The following is an 18,539-nucleotide window of genomic DNA, read 5'->3' on the forward strand; positions in this document are numbered from 1 at the left end:
TAGTGTAAGAAATACTCTTCATATAGTATTTTGATTGGCCCTACCAACAACTTATTTAATAGACTTTACTCTTATCTCAGTTTTTCCCATGAAGTTACTGCAGTTCTGAGACAATAAATAACTTTTCTGAAATCACATGCAGCCAGAAGAAAGGGAATTTTATGAACCTAGATCCCATGTTCTTTACATCAGAAAATATTATCTCCTTATCAATTATATGTCATTGAATCATTTGAAAATTTTCATTGAGCACCTGTTATCTATTAAAACACTAAAAGTCAAAGTGGTTAGTAAAACTGACATTGTCCCTACCTGCATAGTGTTTACAGTGTAGTTGGAGAGATAGGCATTAAATAAATAATGACATACATAAATACCCAATTATCACCTCCTGTGATAAATGCTCTCATATGTTTGTTTTAAAGATATTTTAGAACAGCTATTTTATGAGATATTTTTAAATTGTTATTTAGCCTGATTCTTCATCTCCCTATCACCATTTCAGAAGGCTTACACTATTACTGAAATAAATGTTTTCCTGCCCTTTGAAATGGAAGGAAAATACCTTCCCCAACACACATATGACCTCTATTCAACACTGAGAAAGTAGTAGAATCTCATGAAGTATATATTTATTGGTTAACCAGTTATTTAACTAGTCTTATATATATGTTAGTACTTCATTTCTACAGAACTTAATTGTCTTTAAAATTTGCCTAATCAGGAAAGCAGCCAATACCCCAGAAGCCAAAAAGGACTAAAATAGATACACAAAGAACAATCAAAATATATAAAAATACTCTGAAACAAAATGCATACTTTTTTTCATAGAGGGATTCCATTTAACCATTTAAAACCTAAATTCTCTTAAAAATATGAGAATTTTTTGCACACAGTAGTTTTGAGTGTGGCTTTTTAATATCTTAACCTACCACAGAGTAGAGGCCACAAATTGAAATGTGATAATAGGATTGAAATAAGCACATATACTAAAAGCAAGAAGAAAGAATTGCCTGAGAGTCTGGGGGAAGAGGAGAAGGTAGGAAAATTTAAACAGAAAATCTTCTAAAAAAGCCACACACCTGTCTTGTGACTACACATTTCTATCAGTCCTGAGGGCAGTGCTGTAACTGATGTTTATAATAACATTCTGTAGCACATCAGAAAAAGTTGACATGTCCAATGAATTCTGTTTAAAAAGATAGAAGCATGTGTATTTATTAAAATTACTATTTAAAATGGTTAAAACAGAAAACACAGCCAAACCATTTTAAAGCTAAAAGAGTAACCCTTAGTTACCTACATTATGTGGCTTTTTAGATTTAATTTTCAGAGGTTTGTGAATAGTCAGGTTTTCATTGGAAACTTAGAATCATTTCTAAATGAAACCAATAATTCTTAGCACTCTGGTTAATCAACTTGTACTGACACAGATCCTCGAGGACACTCTCAATTCAAAGTCAAAAATCACGTTTTTTGTTTTTGTTTTGTTTTGTTTTGTTTCTTTTGAGATGGAGTCTCATGCTGTAGCCCAGGCTGGAGTGCAGTGGCATGACCTCAGCTCACTGCAACCTTCACTGCCTGGCTTCAAGTGATTCTCCTGCCTCAGCCTCTGGAGTAGCTGGGACTACAGGCGTGTGCCACCATACCTGGCTAATTTTTGTATTTTTCAGCAGAGACGGGTTTCTCCATGTTGGCCAGTCTGGTCTCGAACTCCTGGCCTCAAGTGATCTCCCCACCTTGGCCTCCCAAAGTGCTGGGATTACAGGTGTGAGTCACCGCACCTGGCCAAAATCATCTTTATTAACTCACCTCTATTTCTTCAGCATTGGCTCAAAATGGAGTTTATCCATTTACAAGACTAAAATCCTTTGACTTCCTATTTAAGAGTGATCTGCTCAGTGTAGTTCATTCAACACACATTTACTGAGTGATTACTATTTGCCAGGCTATGACTATTCCTTTATGAGGAATAAGAAAGTACGAGGTAAAACTGGTTTACTGTTTCACTGCTATATTCTCTTTCACATAAATGACAAAAAAAGATGTTAGAAACAAGTTCTGAATTTTTGCATCATTTCTGATCTATTGTAATCTATTGATTTATTAAGGATGCATGGGCCAAGTTTATGATTTCAATATAAATAGCAGGCTTTCAATGTGGATTCAGAGACTTTATCACAAAGCTACTTGCAAACATAGAGTGGGTAGGAGCTGATAGATTAATTTCCACTCCTAATTGCAATTAGTAAATTGTCACAATGATTGTATTGATAAAATGCATGTTTTCTTGCCATAGCAAACAGTAAAGGACACATTCTTATGGGAATGACAGGTGGCTAATAGCTTAATCTACTAACTAGTGACAGTAAAATAATAATATATAGTACTATTTAATAGTAATTATAATTATTAATATTATATAATGAAATATAATGTATAATAATATTCCCTGATGATTACCAATGATACCCCAACCCAAACTGTCATTTGGTGTCCAGTTGATGCTTTATAACCCCACTGTGATGAATAAATTATTTAACATTAGCAACGTGGTAAGTTCTCTGGGATAATTCTTTCATGGCTACCTTATCCAGGCAGGCCCATCCAGATACAGGCTGCTCAAAAAAGAACTATTCTACAGGCACCATACATTTCTCATAAGTACTTTTATATGCATGCATGATACAATCACAGTGTAGGACGTTTAACAGAAAATTGGTTACATTATTTCTTGTCTCTCCCCAAATGAAATCTGGGACATTATGACAATTTATTTTTCTAAGGATGATCTTGGTTCTGCCTATTGAAATTTCCTCACTCACCTCCAAGAGGAAGGGGGATGGCTTCAGAAAATGTCTTTAAGTGTTTTTATTTTTCACAAGTTATTTATTGCAACACTAGCTCTTCCCTGCAGGAAGCTATATAATTGTGTGCTTAATTGGTAACATAGAAGAATTCCTAGCTACTTCCTAGAGAATATACTCTTGAATTCCTTGTCACTCAAGTATCTGTTAAAAACTCAACCATGGGAAACAATGTCCATGGATGCCTTTGGGAAAATACACATTACCTATTATTTCATCTTTTTTCTCACTTTGTCAAGTAGTAGGTACCCCACAAAAATTGTTGATTGAATACATGAATAAAGTCTTTCATTGAATTAAATCTCTTAAAAGCTGAAACATGTAACTCCAGAATATATTTTTTGGCCCCCTAGTGAATTGTTGTTCCTGAATTCTATTTGGTGTGATGCTCTGGACTTGCACTGATAATTTCTCTTTGCAGCCTCCTATGGAACTCATGTTATTACATATCTCACTCTCTATAAACTACCTCAACATTTCTTTTCTGGTGCTAATGTGAGGAAGATAAGGCAGGCTTATCTTGAGAAATGGATTTGCTTTTATTTTACGGATATTATGAATTGGGTCACCAATCAGATTTCCCTTTTCCGATTCACTGTCATAGAGCAAAATTTATAGCTCAAAATGACAGTATGATTGCATCTTTCATTTAACTCATTTCCACTTCTAGTTTTTGCCCCCATGTTTGTTTTTCCTTATTTATTCTCATAGAATTTGTAGTTTATGATTTATTGGCATATTTTATTTGTAGCTTATTGCTATATTTTATGTTGCCCTTTAAAAATCTTAAATCTCTTTTGAAATAAGATAAAGTATTGATAAATAAAGTTTAATCCATCAATTAAACAAAACATATTCTATTGTATAGAAGAATCTGACAGTTGTTAGTCTGCACTTTTAAAAGCCACTGAGACAAGACAATCTTGGGAAGAATATTTATTATTTGTCTACTAACCACCCCTGCCTCCTTCTGAAAAAAAAGCAACTCATTCTTCTGGAAACTACTCCTCCTTCCACTGCAACTCTGCCTCCTAGAAATGTTGAGGACTCTAAGGATGGGTAATCAAACGAAGCCATTCAAATCACGGGCATTCCTTGGGTTGTTTTCGTTGTTTGTTGGGGAGTTGGTGTGATGTGTGTTAGGCAATCTTGTCCTGTGATGGAATTGAGATGTAAAACTTAGGAACTGTCAGTGATCATATTTCCTGCCACGAAGAGAAAGACTGACTCAGTGTGAGACAAAGTTGGCTCAGAGGGGAGGCGGGGAAGAGAGAGAGAAAGAATGTAAGTGAGAGAGAGAAAGTAAATGAAAGAGAAACCTGGCATCATTCAAGTTCCTCACACATTCAGTTCCTGAGACCCAACTCAGTGCTTTCTTTCACATGGTTTGGATATTCACTGCTTCTTTAGATTTTGGGAGATAACAAATTCCTCTTTCTCAATATGGGTTCAAATTGGGTTTCTATCACTTTCAAGCAGGAGTCCTTAATGATAGATGCTGCTTTCAAGCTTTATTGTGAAAAATTTTGGCCCTAATCCTCATCAGCCCCAGTCTACTTTTGTGCAAGGATATAATTTACTCGTCAACTTGAAAAGTCTGTATCTGGCTCTAATTTTCATTTGAAAGAAAACCAGTTTTTCCTCTTAATGATATGGTATATAAAACATCTGAAGTTTGTTTTGGAAAATACTAATATTGCAAGCATTTTTCAGTTAACTCAAACTCAAGTTTTTTGCTCTCTTGATTGTGTCAAAAGTTGGACTTGGACAGTGGTTTCTGGAGATACGGGAACATGATAACTAGCATTTTCCACATTGTTTTACTCTATCTCCATACCAAATCAATAGAAATCTACATGCCTGGATGAATAGAATGGAAAGAATGTGACTTTAGACCATGAAGACCCAGATTCATGTCTTAGCTTTACATGACCAAGATCCTCAATCTCTCACAGTTCCCCTAGGAAACTTCTAGAAGAACAGTAATATGTACCTCCCAACATTGTTAGGGAAAAAATATGTAAAGCCCTAATACAGCGTCAACATATAATAGTGGGAGTTATTGTCACTTTATTGGCTCACTATAGAAAGACCTTTCAAAAACTTTAACAATTTGCCTTCAGCTTTTATTCAGAATTCATACCCTCCCCAACACCCACAAGCTGTATTTATGTATCTTCATCCTTTGTACTATTATTAATTACCTAATCCTCTTTATAGAAATATCCTTACAGTATACTCCCTCTTAGAATTTTGTCCTAGAAGAATAAAGACATATCTAAATTGCTCATTTTCTTTTTATGTTGATAAAAGCATGTGAACTCATCCTGTTCTCCCTCCTTATCTTCTTTCTTTTTTCTTTCTTTGACTATCAGTAAAAATAGAGCTAAATTTAATGCTCAATTGCATAAAACTAGATTAAACTACCTACTTATTACCTCCTTAATTATTTAAAAACATTATTGTATTCTTTCATTGGTTATGTTGTATGTGTGACTTCAAGTAAGCTTACATTATTCTTGGGAGTAGGCATCAGTGTATAAATAATAAATGCAATAAAGGCCTACACTATTTTAGCAACCCTCAGATGAAGAATGACTGAGCCAAGAGTGTGAGGGTGGTAGCCCTTGTGTTTGATAGCTGTTGGACAAAGTGCTCCGGCTCCCTACAGATCACCCTTCAGGCACCAGTTCTACATTGGCTGCCTCCTATTCTCCCTTCTGGTCAGGCTTTGTGAGAGGCACCCTGTCTTTCAGACTCCACAGTCCATGTAGCCCATTGCCTGCCAGCTATGAAGGAAAACCACAAGGTAAAAACTTCTTCAACTTGAGTCAAAGTGTTCACAGCTAAGGGCAACATCAGACTCAGGGAAGGCTATATCTACTGCTGGACATGCAGTAGACACTGGGAGAATTTATATCTTTCTAAATGATTTGGACTGTCATTAACCTACTCTCTGAAGAAGACTTGACCCCCCTTTGTGTCTTGGTTTTTATGACACCTACACTTGTTTACCCACCATCTTTGTCCATTTGCATTCTTGTAGCAAAATACCACAGACTGGGTAATTGGAAAGAACAGATACTTTTTAAAAAAATTAGTTATGGAGGCTAAGAAGTCCAAGATCATGGCTCTGGCAGGATTGCTGTCTAGTGAGGGCTGCTGTTTGCCTCCAAGATGGCACCTCACTGTCATGTACTCCAAAGGGGAGGAGTGCTGTGTTCTCATATCAGGGAAGGGACTAAAGGAGGCAAAAGGGCAAATTTCCTCTGTCAAGCCCTTTTAAAAGAGAACCAAATTCCATGAAGGAGGGCAGAGCCCTCATGACTCAGGGACCTCCTAAAGGTCTCAACTCTTAATACTGTTGCATTGAAGATCAAGTTACAACATGAATTTTGGATGGGGAAAAACACTTAACCCACAACACCACCTGCATCTCCAACTAGAACAAGACCTGCTTAAGGTTAGAAGCTGTGTCTTACTCTTCTCAGAATCTTCAGCGTACCCTACAAACCTAGTACATGGTTTACACAGTATGTTGAAGGAATAAACATATCCTCAGCATAGCAAGTTGAAATGCTTAATCATTTGCCACCAATAATAAAGTGTAAATAGAAATTATTCATTACAATGGTATTTTGTTCTCATTTCCAGAAATCAGATTCATGCCTTTTGTAAAGAATGTGTAGTCTCAGGATAATAGAGTCCTGCACTTAAAGGGAGATAATGCCTAGAAGAATCAAGTTATCTTTGCAGATGTTTTGATATATCTGGAAATATCTCTAATAGGAAAATGAAAGCCAGGAAGCTTTTCTGGAACAGTAGGTTTTATGTTGCTACTTAAAATATTCTGTGCCATTGTTCAACTATATGCCATCCCAGCAATCTTTGAGTTTTAAATATTTGGCCCCTAGAGAACCACTTGGGTCAGTTGCTGTCTGGTCACCATCCCATTCTAAGACTGCCCTTCGGGTTACATACACTGATGCTACCAAGCACTGATGAACTATCCTTATATAAAAATAGAAAGTACATTCTAGAGGTGAAACATATATACATATCTTTTTAAAGTAATGTTTAAGAAAACTATCTTATATTTCCAAATTCCAGAGGCTGTTTCTTGACAATTTCTGAGATAAATAAACCACACATTCTTTTAAGTCAGAAGCAGCAAGTTTGAATTCGTCAATGGAATCTTCACCTACATTATTTATCTATATCTTATCATTATATATGTCAGTTAAAGGAAGGAATTGGTATGACTATTTTACTAGAAAAGTGGTATCTTCCAAAACTGATGAGGAAACCTGAGTGAAAGCTCAATGGAATTAATTTCTTTATTGGTGTTTTCCTGTTTTAGGAAAGGTTCTTAACATGTTAGTAATTTCAAATAACTCTCCATAGCTGTTTCATTTTTTTAAATTATAAAATACATTCTCTCAGCTCCAAATACTTCCTGTCCTGTGACTATTGATAATTGGGGTTTGAAGGTTCAAACAAGATCAGAATAGCTTACACTGGAGAAAGTGACTATCACAGTTAATTTTATGTGTCAGCTTAGCTAGGCCACACCACCTAGATATTTAGTCAAACATTATTTTAGATGTTTCTGTGAAGGTTTTTTTTAGATGAGATCAACACTTAAATCAGCAGATTTTGAGTAAAGCAGATTACTCTCCATAATGTGGGTGGGCCTCATCCAATCAGTTGAAGGCCTTAAGAGAAAAAGATGAACTTGTGGAAGAGGGATTTCTGCCAGCAGACTGTCTTCAGACTTGAACTGCAATACCGGCTCTTCATTGGCTCTTCAGCCCACCAGCCCACCCTGCAGATTTTGAACTTGTCAAGACTCCACAATCATGTAAGCCAATTTATTACAATAAATCTCTCTCTGTCTCTCTGTATCTCTCTCATTTCTTATATATTATATATAATTTATATAATATACAATGTTATATAGTATATATAATAGAATTAATATATAATTAATATATAAAATTAATTATATATAATTTATACATTTATACATTGTATATGTAAATAATTATATAAAAAGAATTATATATATTTTAAAATATAAATAAATATTACACCAAATCTTTTTCATTATATACATAATATATACATTAATTATATAATTATATTACATATATTTATATAAATTATATATTAATTGTATACATTAATTACATCTAAATCACATACATAAATTAATATTTAATTTACATATATAAATTAATATTTAATTTATATATAAATATTAATTTATATGTTTATATAAATATAAATATCTATGGATAGTATATTAAATATAACAATATTGTTATAATTATTTAAAATATAATAATTAGACAAATATATAAGTATATAAATATATAATTTTATATATTAATTATATACAAAATTATATGATATAGTGTGTATAAAATGAGAGAAAGACAGATTTATTGTAATGTTAATTTATTATTTATTTATATATTAAAATATATATTTTGTAAATATAATATGTAAACCTTCCATATATTTATTTATATGTATTTTAAAATATATATCATATATTATATATTTTATATATGAGACATATTATGTTCATATGTTATATTTTTATATATGACATGTATCATATAAATATATAATATAAAAATATGTAATGTACATACACACATACATATACTATATATAAATATGTAATATACATGTACACACACTTACACACACATATGTATATATTCTATTGATTCTGTTTATTTGGAGAAACTTGACTAATACAGTGACCTTTTATCCTATTTGGTCAGTGGAATCTGAATGGCCTCAAAAAGTGATGTCAGGTAGACTCTTCATTTTATTAGTCTGCTTTAGTAATCTGTTACAATATATTACAATCTTCCAATTATAATTATATTATGTAACTACATATATTAAACATTAAGAGAAGAAGCTTGTTAAAGCTAGTGTTGGTTTGTTGCTAAAACAAAATACCACAGGCTGGGAAATTTATAAACAACAGACATTTATTTCTCACAGTCTGGAGGCTGAGAAGTCCAAGATCAAGGTGCTGACACATTTGGTGCCTAGTGATAGCTGCTCCCTGCTTTAAGTAGGCACTACTTGCTAAATCCTCACACGGAGGAAGGAGTGAAAAGGGAACAGAGAATGCTGTCTTCACATGACAGAAGAGAGGGAAAGGCAAAAAGGTGCTAGAGCACTCCCAACTTCTTTTATAAGAGCATTAATTCGTGCAAGAGGATAGAGCCCTCGTGGCCTAATCAACACCCAAATTCCCCTTTTCTTAATCACTTTGGGCTTTAAGTTCCAACATAAGAATTTTGGAGGGACACCTACGTTTGAACCACAACAGCTAGGAATAATTTTTAATTTATATATTTCAAAAATTTGGCATCTTTGTTATGGAGCAGGCAATTGCCTGTATACTGGCCAATATACTTTTTTTTTAGTTTAACAAGTGTGTATTAACTGCATGCTTTTCTGCGCACTGCAATTCAAGCTATGATTTTGGGTTGAAAAGCTCTCGTGGTTTGGGTTGTGACTATTAGCACCTCACTGTAATACAGACACAGAAGTGATCCCCTGATTTAGCCATTGTTCTACCAGGAACTTGTTTCCCAGGATTTTTGCTGACAAACTTGCATTTCAGTTGCCTGTTTACTCCTGGAAGTGCAGATATGGACAACTGGAAGTGCTGGAAATGCTGGTCCTGGACAATTGGTTTGATGTCAGGTAGCTTCAGTTCTAGGCTCGACCGAGACAACACAGGTGCTTTTAACTTCCCCACCCCTCGCTGCAGGATATAGCAAAATCAGCAGAAGCAGAGCCAGGCAAAGATAACTTTTTATTTTTTCTCCCCTCTTTCTTTCTTACCCGTCCCCATCATGTTTTAAATGAATTCTCTGTTCCAAAGCACATGAGCTCCTTCCCAGAGGCTGATAGTCTCTCAGTTCCTCTGGTCAGTGCAGGCCTTTCCCATGGGTCTCAGCCAGGTGTTTCTTCTTCATGCACCATGTGCCCATTGTCCACTGAAGTGGGTCTAGGGGAATGGACAGGCAGGGTAAGTGGAAGGTCTAGACAATGGAACAAACCAATGGAGCTGCATTGCAGCTCTGTGCGTTTGCAGCTCTGTGAATAGGTTATTATGGGTTCTTTTTATATCTAAGCAGCTGACTGCCTGTTGTCAGAATCAAAGATAAATGTAATTATCAAAACCCATATATGCCAAACACCCTCCATAGGAAGCAGTGGTGTGCACTGATCATATTTTTGATCCAGAAACCAGTCTTTAATTAGAGAAGCTCAGGTAGAGGGAAATAACACTTCAATATGATCAGGTCTATCCAGTGAAGAAGGAGTGGGTGAGAAAGCCCACCCTGAAGGAATCAAATCCTCTCTCTGGGCAGCTCTCCAACCTCTAGCTCTACGGACCTCACTTTTTGAATGGGAAAAGCCCATAGTATGGCCCAATTAAGTCAAAAGATGGTATCAAATTGTGTTAAAAAATAAAACTCCTTTTAATTTCATAAGGAAGAGATTCCAAATCACACTTCTAGAATGAATAAGAATTAGAGGGAATGTTATGGAATCAACTCATATGAGAAAGATTCAGCCTCAAAGATTCTGAGAATATCTGCCTTAACCAGTTGAGAAAGAAGGTAGACTGTTTCCTTTTTTAGTCTTTGCTCTTTCACAACCGTGGCAGTAGGGGAATTGTTTAACTTGTGAAATGCCTTTTATACAATCTGCTTGGGAAGGCATTTTGTTTATAATGTGATAACTGTGCCAGCTTTCAGAATTCCTTTCTTTTGTTTTTAAGGTCTAACATGAAACACTGAATGTTCCCTGTCTTCACCGCCTGTTCTCCCTCCTCCCGCTGCCCCTGCCTGCTTTTTCCCTGCCTCCAATCCCATAGTCAGCTATCAGAACAACAGATTACAAGTAAACATCTATTTATTGAGCACTCATGGAATAAAGGGTTTTTTTTCTAAGTTGTGTACAGAGATGAATTTGTCAACATTTTATTAAAAGTATCTGAGGGAAAGAAAGTTTCGAACGATACTAGGGATTTTTAGCAATAAGCTTGAGAGCTTGGGGTCATATAGCACAATGACAGGTTCCAGAAACAGAGACCTGCTTTTTAATTTAGTTAGCTGCCTAAATATCATTGTTTCTTAATTTGTTTTCTTTGCCAGCTGTGTCAGCTAATTAACTTCCATTAAGATATATTATGAGCAAAGTTTTGTTTTTGTTTTCACTACAGAGAATATGTTAACTCACAGTTACTTGAATTTAAAGTAACTAAGTCCATTAAGATGTATTTTAATAGTTTGGTTACTGGGAAAACATTTTGTGATTTTAAGCAATTTGTGTTGGTAGAAGGGCAAGATGATCTTTTCCCTTCTAATAGCATAATAACATATTCTTCAAATACGTAGAAAATATTGTGAAAAAGTGTTTTCTAAAGATGCTTATCTATTTTGGCTACCAAAAGAGAAATGTTTTCTGTATTTGATTTGCCTGTGTAGATGACATCTGCAAGATATTTTGGCTACCAAAAGAGAAATGTTTTCTGTATTTGATTTGCCTGTGTAGAAGACATCTGCAAGATATTTATTTATTTATTTTTACTTGCTCTGCACTTTTTTCTTCTGGAGAAGCAACCCATTTCCTACTTCAAGGTCAACTAAATTCAGGGTCAATCAACAAGGTCAGTCAAGTGCTCATTATTCATCTCCAAACTGTGATCAAGGATGGGCAGGTAGCTCAAATCAGGTTGTAATTCTAATTGCCAGGATGAGCGGTGTTTGCTTTCACTGTAATCTGCAGCTGTAAGAATAATGGAGCTCAGAGGCACTGTTTTGCCAAGACTTGGAAAATCTATATATTAGTCCGTTTTCACACTGCCATAGCAAACTGCCCGAGACTGGGTAATTTATAAAGGAAAGAGGTTTAACTGACTCCAGTTCAGCATGGCTTGGGAGGCCTCAGGAAACTTACAATAATGGTGGAAGTCAAAGGGGAAGCAAGGCACCTTCTTCACAAGGCAGCAGGAAGGAGAAGTGCTGAGCGAAGGGGGACGAGCACCTTATAAAACCATCAGATCTCATGAGAACTCACTATTACAAGAACAGCATGGGGGAACCTACACCAGTGGTTCAACTACCTCCACCTGGTCTCTCTCTTGACACATGGGGATTATGGGGATTATGGGGATTAAAATTCAAGATGAGATTTGGATGGGGACGCAAAACCTAACAATATCAACTTATGGAATGAAGAGCACATCAAGGCAAGCAGATCCAGAGGTGAAGAAGAGAGCCTGATGACATTGCATGGTCTCCTCAATCTATTTGTACCTGACCCATGACAGACTGCCCACTTACTTAAGATAAATTTCCTCCTTTCTGTCTGTTTCCTTAGGGTAATTTGAGATATATTTCTAGCCTAACTTTGAGAAACTTCTAATATGCCCATTAATCTTTAATTAAAATGTAGTATCATATAGTCATATTTTGCCTAATACATAATATGATTTCCAAAACTTTGTCTAGATGGGAAGCTTACCAGACTTCCAATAGCAAAACTGTGATATATTTAAACTATGCCGTGGAGTACAGATCACTGTAAGAAATCTCAACAAAACTGAATATCTGTATTTGTGTCCTAGATTTTTTTTTAACTCATTATTTTCAATACTGTTTATGCTTCCCAACTCAAGAGTGCCTAGGAAGAATTGAGAAGACATGAAAACATGGATTTTACTTGATCAAAAATTAATAATCCTGTTTTCAACACATACTGACTTTCAATGTCTTGGGCATTGTTTCATCTGACTGAAAAAATGAATTTTGGACAAATGAAAAATAAATGCTAAGACCCAGTCAGAGTTCAACTATCAATTTTATATTACTTAAAAGCCTCTTCTGTCTAGATTTAGCTTAGTATATGTCACAGCCAGTGACAAGTCACTCATATGGAGAGGACTGCCAAGTCACCACGCTACTCAACTGTTGTACAAATTTTGCTCCTAACACCTTGCCAAGTTGTTGGTGACTGTGCAATTTATACTCCAGAGAAAATTTCGTTTGTCATTCTTACTTGGTTAACTTGCCCATGAAGTTTGTCATTAATAACTTGAATTCTCTGGATCTAATACCATTAAAAATAGAAGCAAGAATCCCAGGATGCTAATTCTGTCCAATGAGTCACTTTTTATTTCTGCCAACGACCCCCTAGGGAATCAGTCTAAGGCTTAAATCCTATAAAAGCCATGGATGAATTTTCTAATGGGTGATGCAGATGGGTGTGGAAGTGTGTGGCTTAGGAGGAACTTGTGAGATGCAGAATGAATGGCAAGAGAACACTTGCTATCAACATTCCTCCCAGCCACCTTTTAACATTTTAATATACAGGAGACAGTATTATGAATAGAATATAGAGCACATTTGTTAAAGAAATGTTAGCAAATCACTTTACTTTCACTTTTTACTTTTATTAAAAATTACTTTTACATTTTACTTTTATAAAAATGTCAGTATAACCTGGTCAACATAGCAAGACCCTGTCTCTACAAAAAAAATAAATAAATAAATAAAAATAGCTGGGTGTGATGACTCACGCCAGTAGTCCTAGCTACTTGGGAGGCTGAAGTGAGAGGATCTATCACTTGAGCCAAGAGGTGTGAAATTACAGTGAGCTACGATCATGTCACTGCACTCCAGCATGGGTGACAGAATGAGGCCCTGTCTTAAAAAAAAAAAAAAAAGAAAAAGAAAATGACAGTATGCTTCCTAAGCATGTTTGTTGTGGAGATAAAATGAAGATTCAGAATATAGGTGAAAAGTGTTTGGAAATGGAGTTTCAAGGAACATGTCCTTCCATCATGATCTGGTCCCACTTGCCTCTCCAATCTTTCTATTCATCATTATCTGCTCCCATTCTCCCAAACTCTATACTTAGTCCTAAATACTTTCTGATCTCTTGTGCTTCGGGAACCTTTACAAATACTGTTCTGACCCAGTGTTCTCCCCTTTCCCCCAAACCCCGCCAAAATCTAGCTGCTACTCTCATTGTTCAGGTTCCCATTCCTATCTTGCTTTCTTCATCTCCTCAAACTGGATTTTAGGTATTTCTTCTTATGGCACTTCGTTTATTATGTTTCGATTGCCAGTCTTCTTATTTCTTCCCTTCAATAGTATGGCTTTGCACATATCATCAGACCTAGATTAATGAGAAGGACACTCCCAGCTGTGTTCAAGTTGGATTATTAAAGGCCTATAATTTGACTAAAATGAATATGACATACAAAGTTTAATCTAGGTTTCTTCAGAGATAATATTCCACATCTTCAGTATTCCCTATCTTCAATTCCTTTCTTGTGTAATGATCGCAACATGGGTTTGACTTTTGAAAATCAGGCGTGTAACTGAGTGATGTTGTATCAATGATGATAGTGATAGGTCTTCCAGATTAAAAGAGAACACTATTTTATGTGGTCTTAGAAATGCAAAAGTTCTATTCTATGTGTTTAAAATAGTAGCTCAGAAGATAAACATTCTAGGCCAGGCCCAGTGGCTCATGTCTATGATCCCATCACTTTGGGAGGCCGAGGTGGGTGGATCGCCTGAGGTCAGGAGTTCGAGACCAGCCTGACCAATATGGTGAAACCCCGTCTCTACTAAAAATACAAAAATTAGCTGGGCGTGATGTCATGCACCTGTAGTCCCCGCTGCTTGGGAGGCTGACACAAAAGAATCACTTGAACCTGGAAGGTAGAGGTTGCAGTGAGCTGAGATCATGCCACTGCATCCCAGCCTGGGCGACAGAGCAAGACTCTGTCTCAAAAAAAAAAAAAAAAAAAAAAAAAGGTACGAGAAATATTCTGTTTAGTCAAATGGGCTGAATTTATTTGACCAGCATGTGCAGCAAGCATATTGTAGGGAAAAACTAAGAGCCTTCTTACTAAAAACCTTCTGTTGTAATCCCTAGGTCTTTAATGACCCCTCTGGTGGAAGCCCTGAATCTGGTGTGTAAAGGGCAGATTAAAGATTGAGAAGGGTGCAAAGCATCCCAATTTGTGTTCAACTGCTTGCTTCCATTTAATCACACTTGCAGGTTTTATGACTAGTTAAACATCTTTTCATTTGTACTTGAAGATTAATTTTTTCTAAATCAATCTTCTGTGAGAAGATGGAGGGAAAGACTGCTTAGGTTTTTCTTTATGCTCCAACTGTACACCTTGGAGAAATATTTATGGTTCACCCCTGGCTCTTCTTATCTAAGGGAAGTAGCCTTGCTAACTCAGGAATGAACTTTAGACATCCTCAAAACCTGTCCTCTCACAGTCTGAGTGAGAAAATGGCCCAGAAAGTTCAAGAACTTCTCCAAGATGGCAGAGACAGGTTTAGCACCCAGATGTCCTGGGATCTCTCCCGAGCCCCTCACTTTGGCTTCTGATCTTTCACCACTTGATCTGGTCATGTTGAGGAACTTTATGTCCTCCAGGTCTGTCTTGGAGTTACTGGTGTGTAATTCCTCATTAACAAGTCTTTATAATCTGCCAGTATTTATTTACAGCCTCTCAGGGGTGATAAAGACATATATGATGGATATTTGTTATTTGAGGAGGGATTTTACCTTTAAAAATAAACTAAATAATTTAGAGGTAATTTGTAAGCAATATAGGTAACTCTGTTTTCCATTTTTTCCATTAAATGCTGATAAATAGCTTTAAAACAATAAAGCCAGTGTTGGTGGTGGCTTAAAAACAACCTCTAAAGGTCCTTTCAGAAAAGGAGTTCAAATAAGTTTAAATTGATTTCTTACTTATTTTAATATGTGAAAAAAATCGTATAGTTTTATAAGCTTTGTAATGTCTTCACAGAATTATGATTTACTACCAAGTATAATCTAAATTTCCACAGGATGGTTAGATTTAATTGAGGTATCATCATTCTACAAAGCCAAACTTCTGAATATCAGGATGTTCTAGTTGTGTCTACAATAAGCCAAAGAATTTAGAGAATTCTGCATTTGAATTTAGGGTTTTTCTTATGATTGGCCTAAGCATAAATATTTCATATGTTTTTCAAAAAAGAGACAATTCCAGAATATTTTTTCTTTTCAAATTTGTGTTTGGTCTAGTGGGAAGCATATATGCTAAGAAACAGAATTATAGATCTTTTCTAGGCAATAGAAAAATTATACACATTTATATGGGTTTATATTGATGTATGTTCCTATTGGAAAAAAATTGTCTTAATTTGTTCTTACTGGCATAGCAAAACTAGATAATCCCACTTTGCCAGTTACAGTGACCTTCTTTTACTTTATGGATCAAATAGGGGAAAAAGTTCTTGGCAGTAGCTGAACCTATTTCTGTTTCTGGAACACAGTTCCACAAAAGACCAACTTTTAAAGAAAAAATGAATAAAAACTAATAAACAATATATGTTCCTCTTCCTGATTCAACCTAGAAGCAGATGGAGAGGCCATGGAGGCAAGTCCTGTGCTTCTATAGGCCTGATTCCTGTTTCTAAAATTGGATCTAATTCTATCAGTTTATGTCTCCTGGGAAACAGACACCAAAATGTAATTACAAGAGCAAGAAATTAATCAAGAGTAATTCCAGTGAAAGATAAAGGGGAAAAGGGAGTAGGAATAGACAGGGAAAGACTCAGACTGTGATGTAAGTCTGACCGCTGTGGAAAGGAGAATAGGAAGGAAGGAGGATTGGATATGACTAGCCTTAAAGGGCAATAAGTATAGTACTGACAAAACCTCGGCCAAGCAAAAGAGAGCTCTGGTGCAAACATTGACAGAGGAGGAGCTCTGCATAAGGGGCAGATGGCTAGGCCCTGGTACATCATAGGCAGGCATTGGCTGGGAGCTATCCAGCCTTCTGAGGGCATTAGAGCTGGAGGCTCTCAACTGACTGCACTACTCCAGGTGAATAGCAAGTTCTTTTTATCTGAGGGGTGCATCTTGACTTCCCATTAGTAGTGAGAGATATTCAAATTTAATATGTACACTTTTCTTGGAAGGCACCTTTAAAGATTTCTTTTGTAGTCTGCCTTATCCTTGCAAACTATGGGGATACCTTGGGCATATTAAATAGCATCAGAGTAAAGTTGGGCTCCTGAAGTCAACTCATTCACAGGAGTCATATCAGTATCCTGCATGCCATTGTTTTCTACTAAAAAGCCCCAAACTGGAAGTTCTATGTTTTACACAAGATAATGAGGTGCATTTGTAACACAAATTCTCATTGCTAAACTGAAGGAAATATAGCAAAACTGTCAAAAGTAATATGTACTAATCATCTTTTGAATAATTGGAGCAAAGCTGAGATTGTTACAAAACATGATTGGTTGACGTGCTACCAGGGACATTTCATGCCCTGTGCAGTTCTGTGAAATCAGTTTGGATTGTGGTCTTCTAGTCCCCATTCTCTTTTTTTTTTTTTTTTTTTTTTACTAATCCAGCAATCCATCCTCAGTTGATAAAAAATTAATTTTAAATCACAGAGGTCATTTATAGCTAGTGTATTAGTCAGAGTTCTCCAGAGAGAGAGAGAGAAATTATGAGGAATTGGATCCCACAATTATGGAGGCTGAAAAGTCTCATAATCTGCAAGCTGGAGACCCAGTAAAGCCAGTGGTATAATTCCAGTCCAATTCTGAAGGCCTGAGAACCAGGGGAGCGGAAGGTGTAAATTTCAGTTCAAGTGCAGGAGAAGACTGATATCTCAGCTCAGGCAATCAGGCAGGAAGCAAAGGGGAAAAATTCCTCCTTCCTCCATTTTTTTTTTGTTGTTGTTATTGTTCTATTTGGGCCTTCAACAGGTTGGATGGTGCCAACCTATACCTGTGACAACCATCTACTTTATTTATTGAGTCCACTGATTGAAATGCTAATCTCATGTGGAAATACCCCAATGGACACAGCCAGAAATAATGTTTACTCTGAGCACACCATGGCACAGGCGAGTTGACGCATACAATTAACCATCACACCTAGGAACACAGGAACAATCAATTCTGTTAAGGGGACTCAGGGGACCAAGAAAGGAAATATGAGATTTTGAGAAGGAAGGAGACATTTGCAAGGCTAGTGGGGAGGGGCATTTCAGGCAGAGAAAACAACAGTAGCAAGTCCTGGTCAACACGGAAGTCCAGGACATACTACTCAGGAAATAACTATTTTTCTGATGTGATAGAGAGACAGACAAACAGAGAGAGAGAGAGAGAGAGAGAGAGAGAGACAGAGAGAGAGACACAGAGAGAGAGAGAGACAGACAGACAGTCTGTGTCTGTGTGTTATGCGTGTGTTTATGTTGTGTGTGTTTTGTCTGGCAGGGAAGAGGGAAGAGGAAGAGTGGGTGGAATGAAATCATAGAGAGTGGCTAGAAGAGCTTTATTTTGGTTCTCATAGGTTTTAATTAGTATCTTACAAAAGCTTTTTTGTGCTGTCCTTTGTGATGACAAGTGGAAACTTCTCCATCACAGATCTACTCTGCTCAATACAGTAACTTTTAGCCACCTGTGACTGTTTTATTTAAATTTAACTAAACTAAATTAAAAATTTCATTTCTCAGTTACACTATTCACATTTCAAGGGTTCAATGCCCATGAATGTCTACTGGCTATTGGATGCTACAGACAG

General features: G+C 36.2%; 1 protein-coding gene and 1 long non-coding RNA gene across 2 annotated transcripts in view; one reads left to right on the plus strand and one right to left on the minus strand.

Moving 5' to 3' along the window:
- LOC103784957 (uncharacterized) overlaps window positions 1-18,539 on the plus strand; it is a 63,402-nt gene that overhangs the window by 17,523 nt on the left and 27,340 nt on the right. The window lies entirely within an intron of this gene.
- SHPRH (SNF2 histone linker PHD RING helicase) overlaps window positions 8,785-18,539 on the minus strand; it is a 126,034-nt gene continuing 116,279 nt past the window's right edge. Inside the window, exon 26 of the mRNA XM_063605519.1 lies at window positions 8,785-9,912. Within this exon, the coding sequence (XP_063461589.1) occupies window positions 9,877-9,912 (36 nt within the window). The 3' untranslated portion in view covers window positions 8,785-9,876. The remainder of the gene's footprint in view (window positions 9,913-18,539) is intronic.

The sequence above is a fragment of the Pan paniscus genome, chromosome 5 (assembly GCF_029289425.2).
Source record: "Pan paniscus chromosome 5, NHGRI_mPanPan1-v2.0_pri, whole genome shotgun sequence".
Classification (NCBI taxonomy): domain Eukaryota; kingdom Metazoa; phylum Chordata; class Mammalia; order Primates; family Hominidae; genus Pan; species Pan paniscus.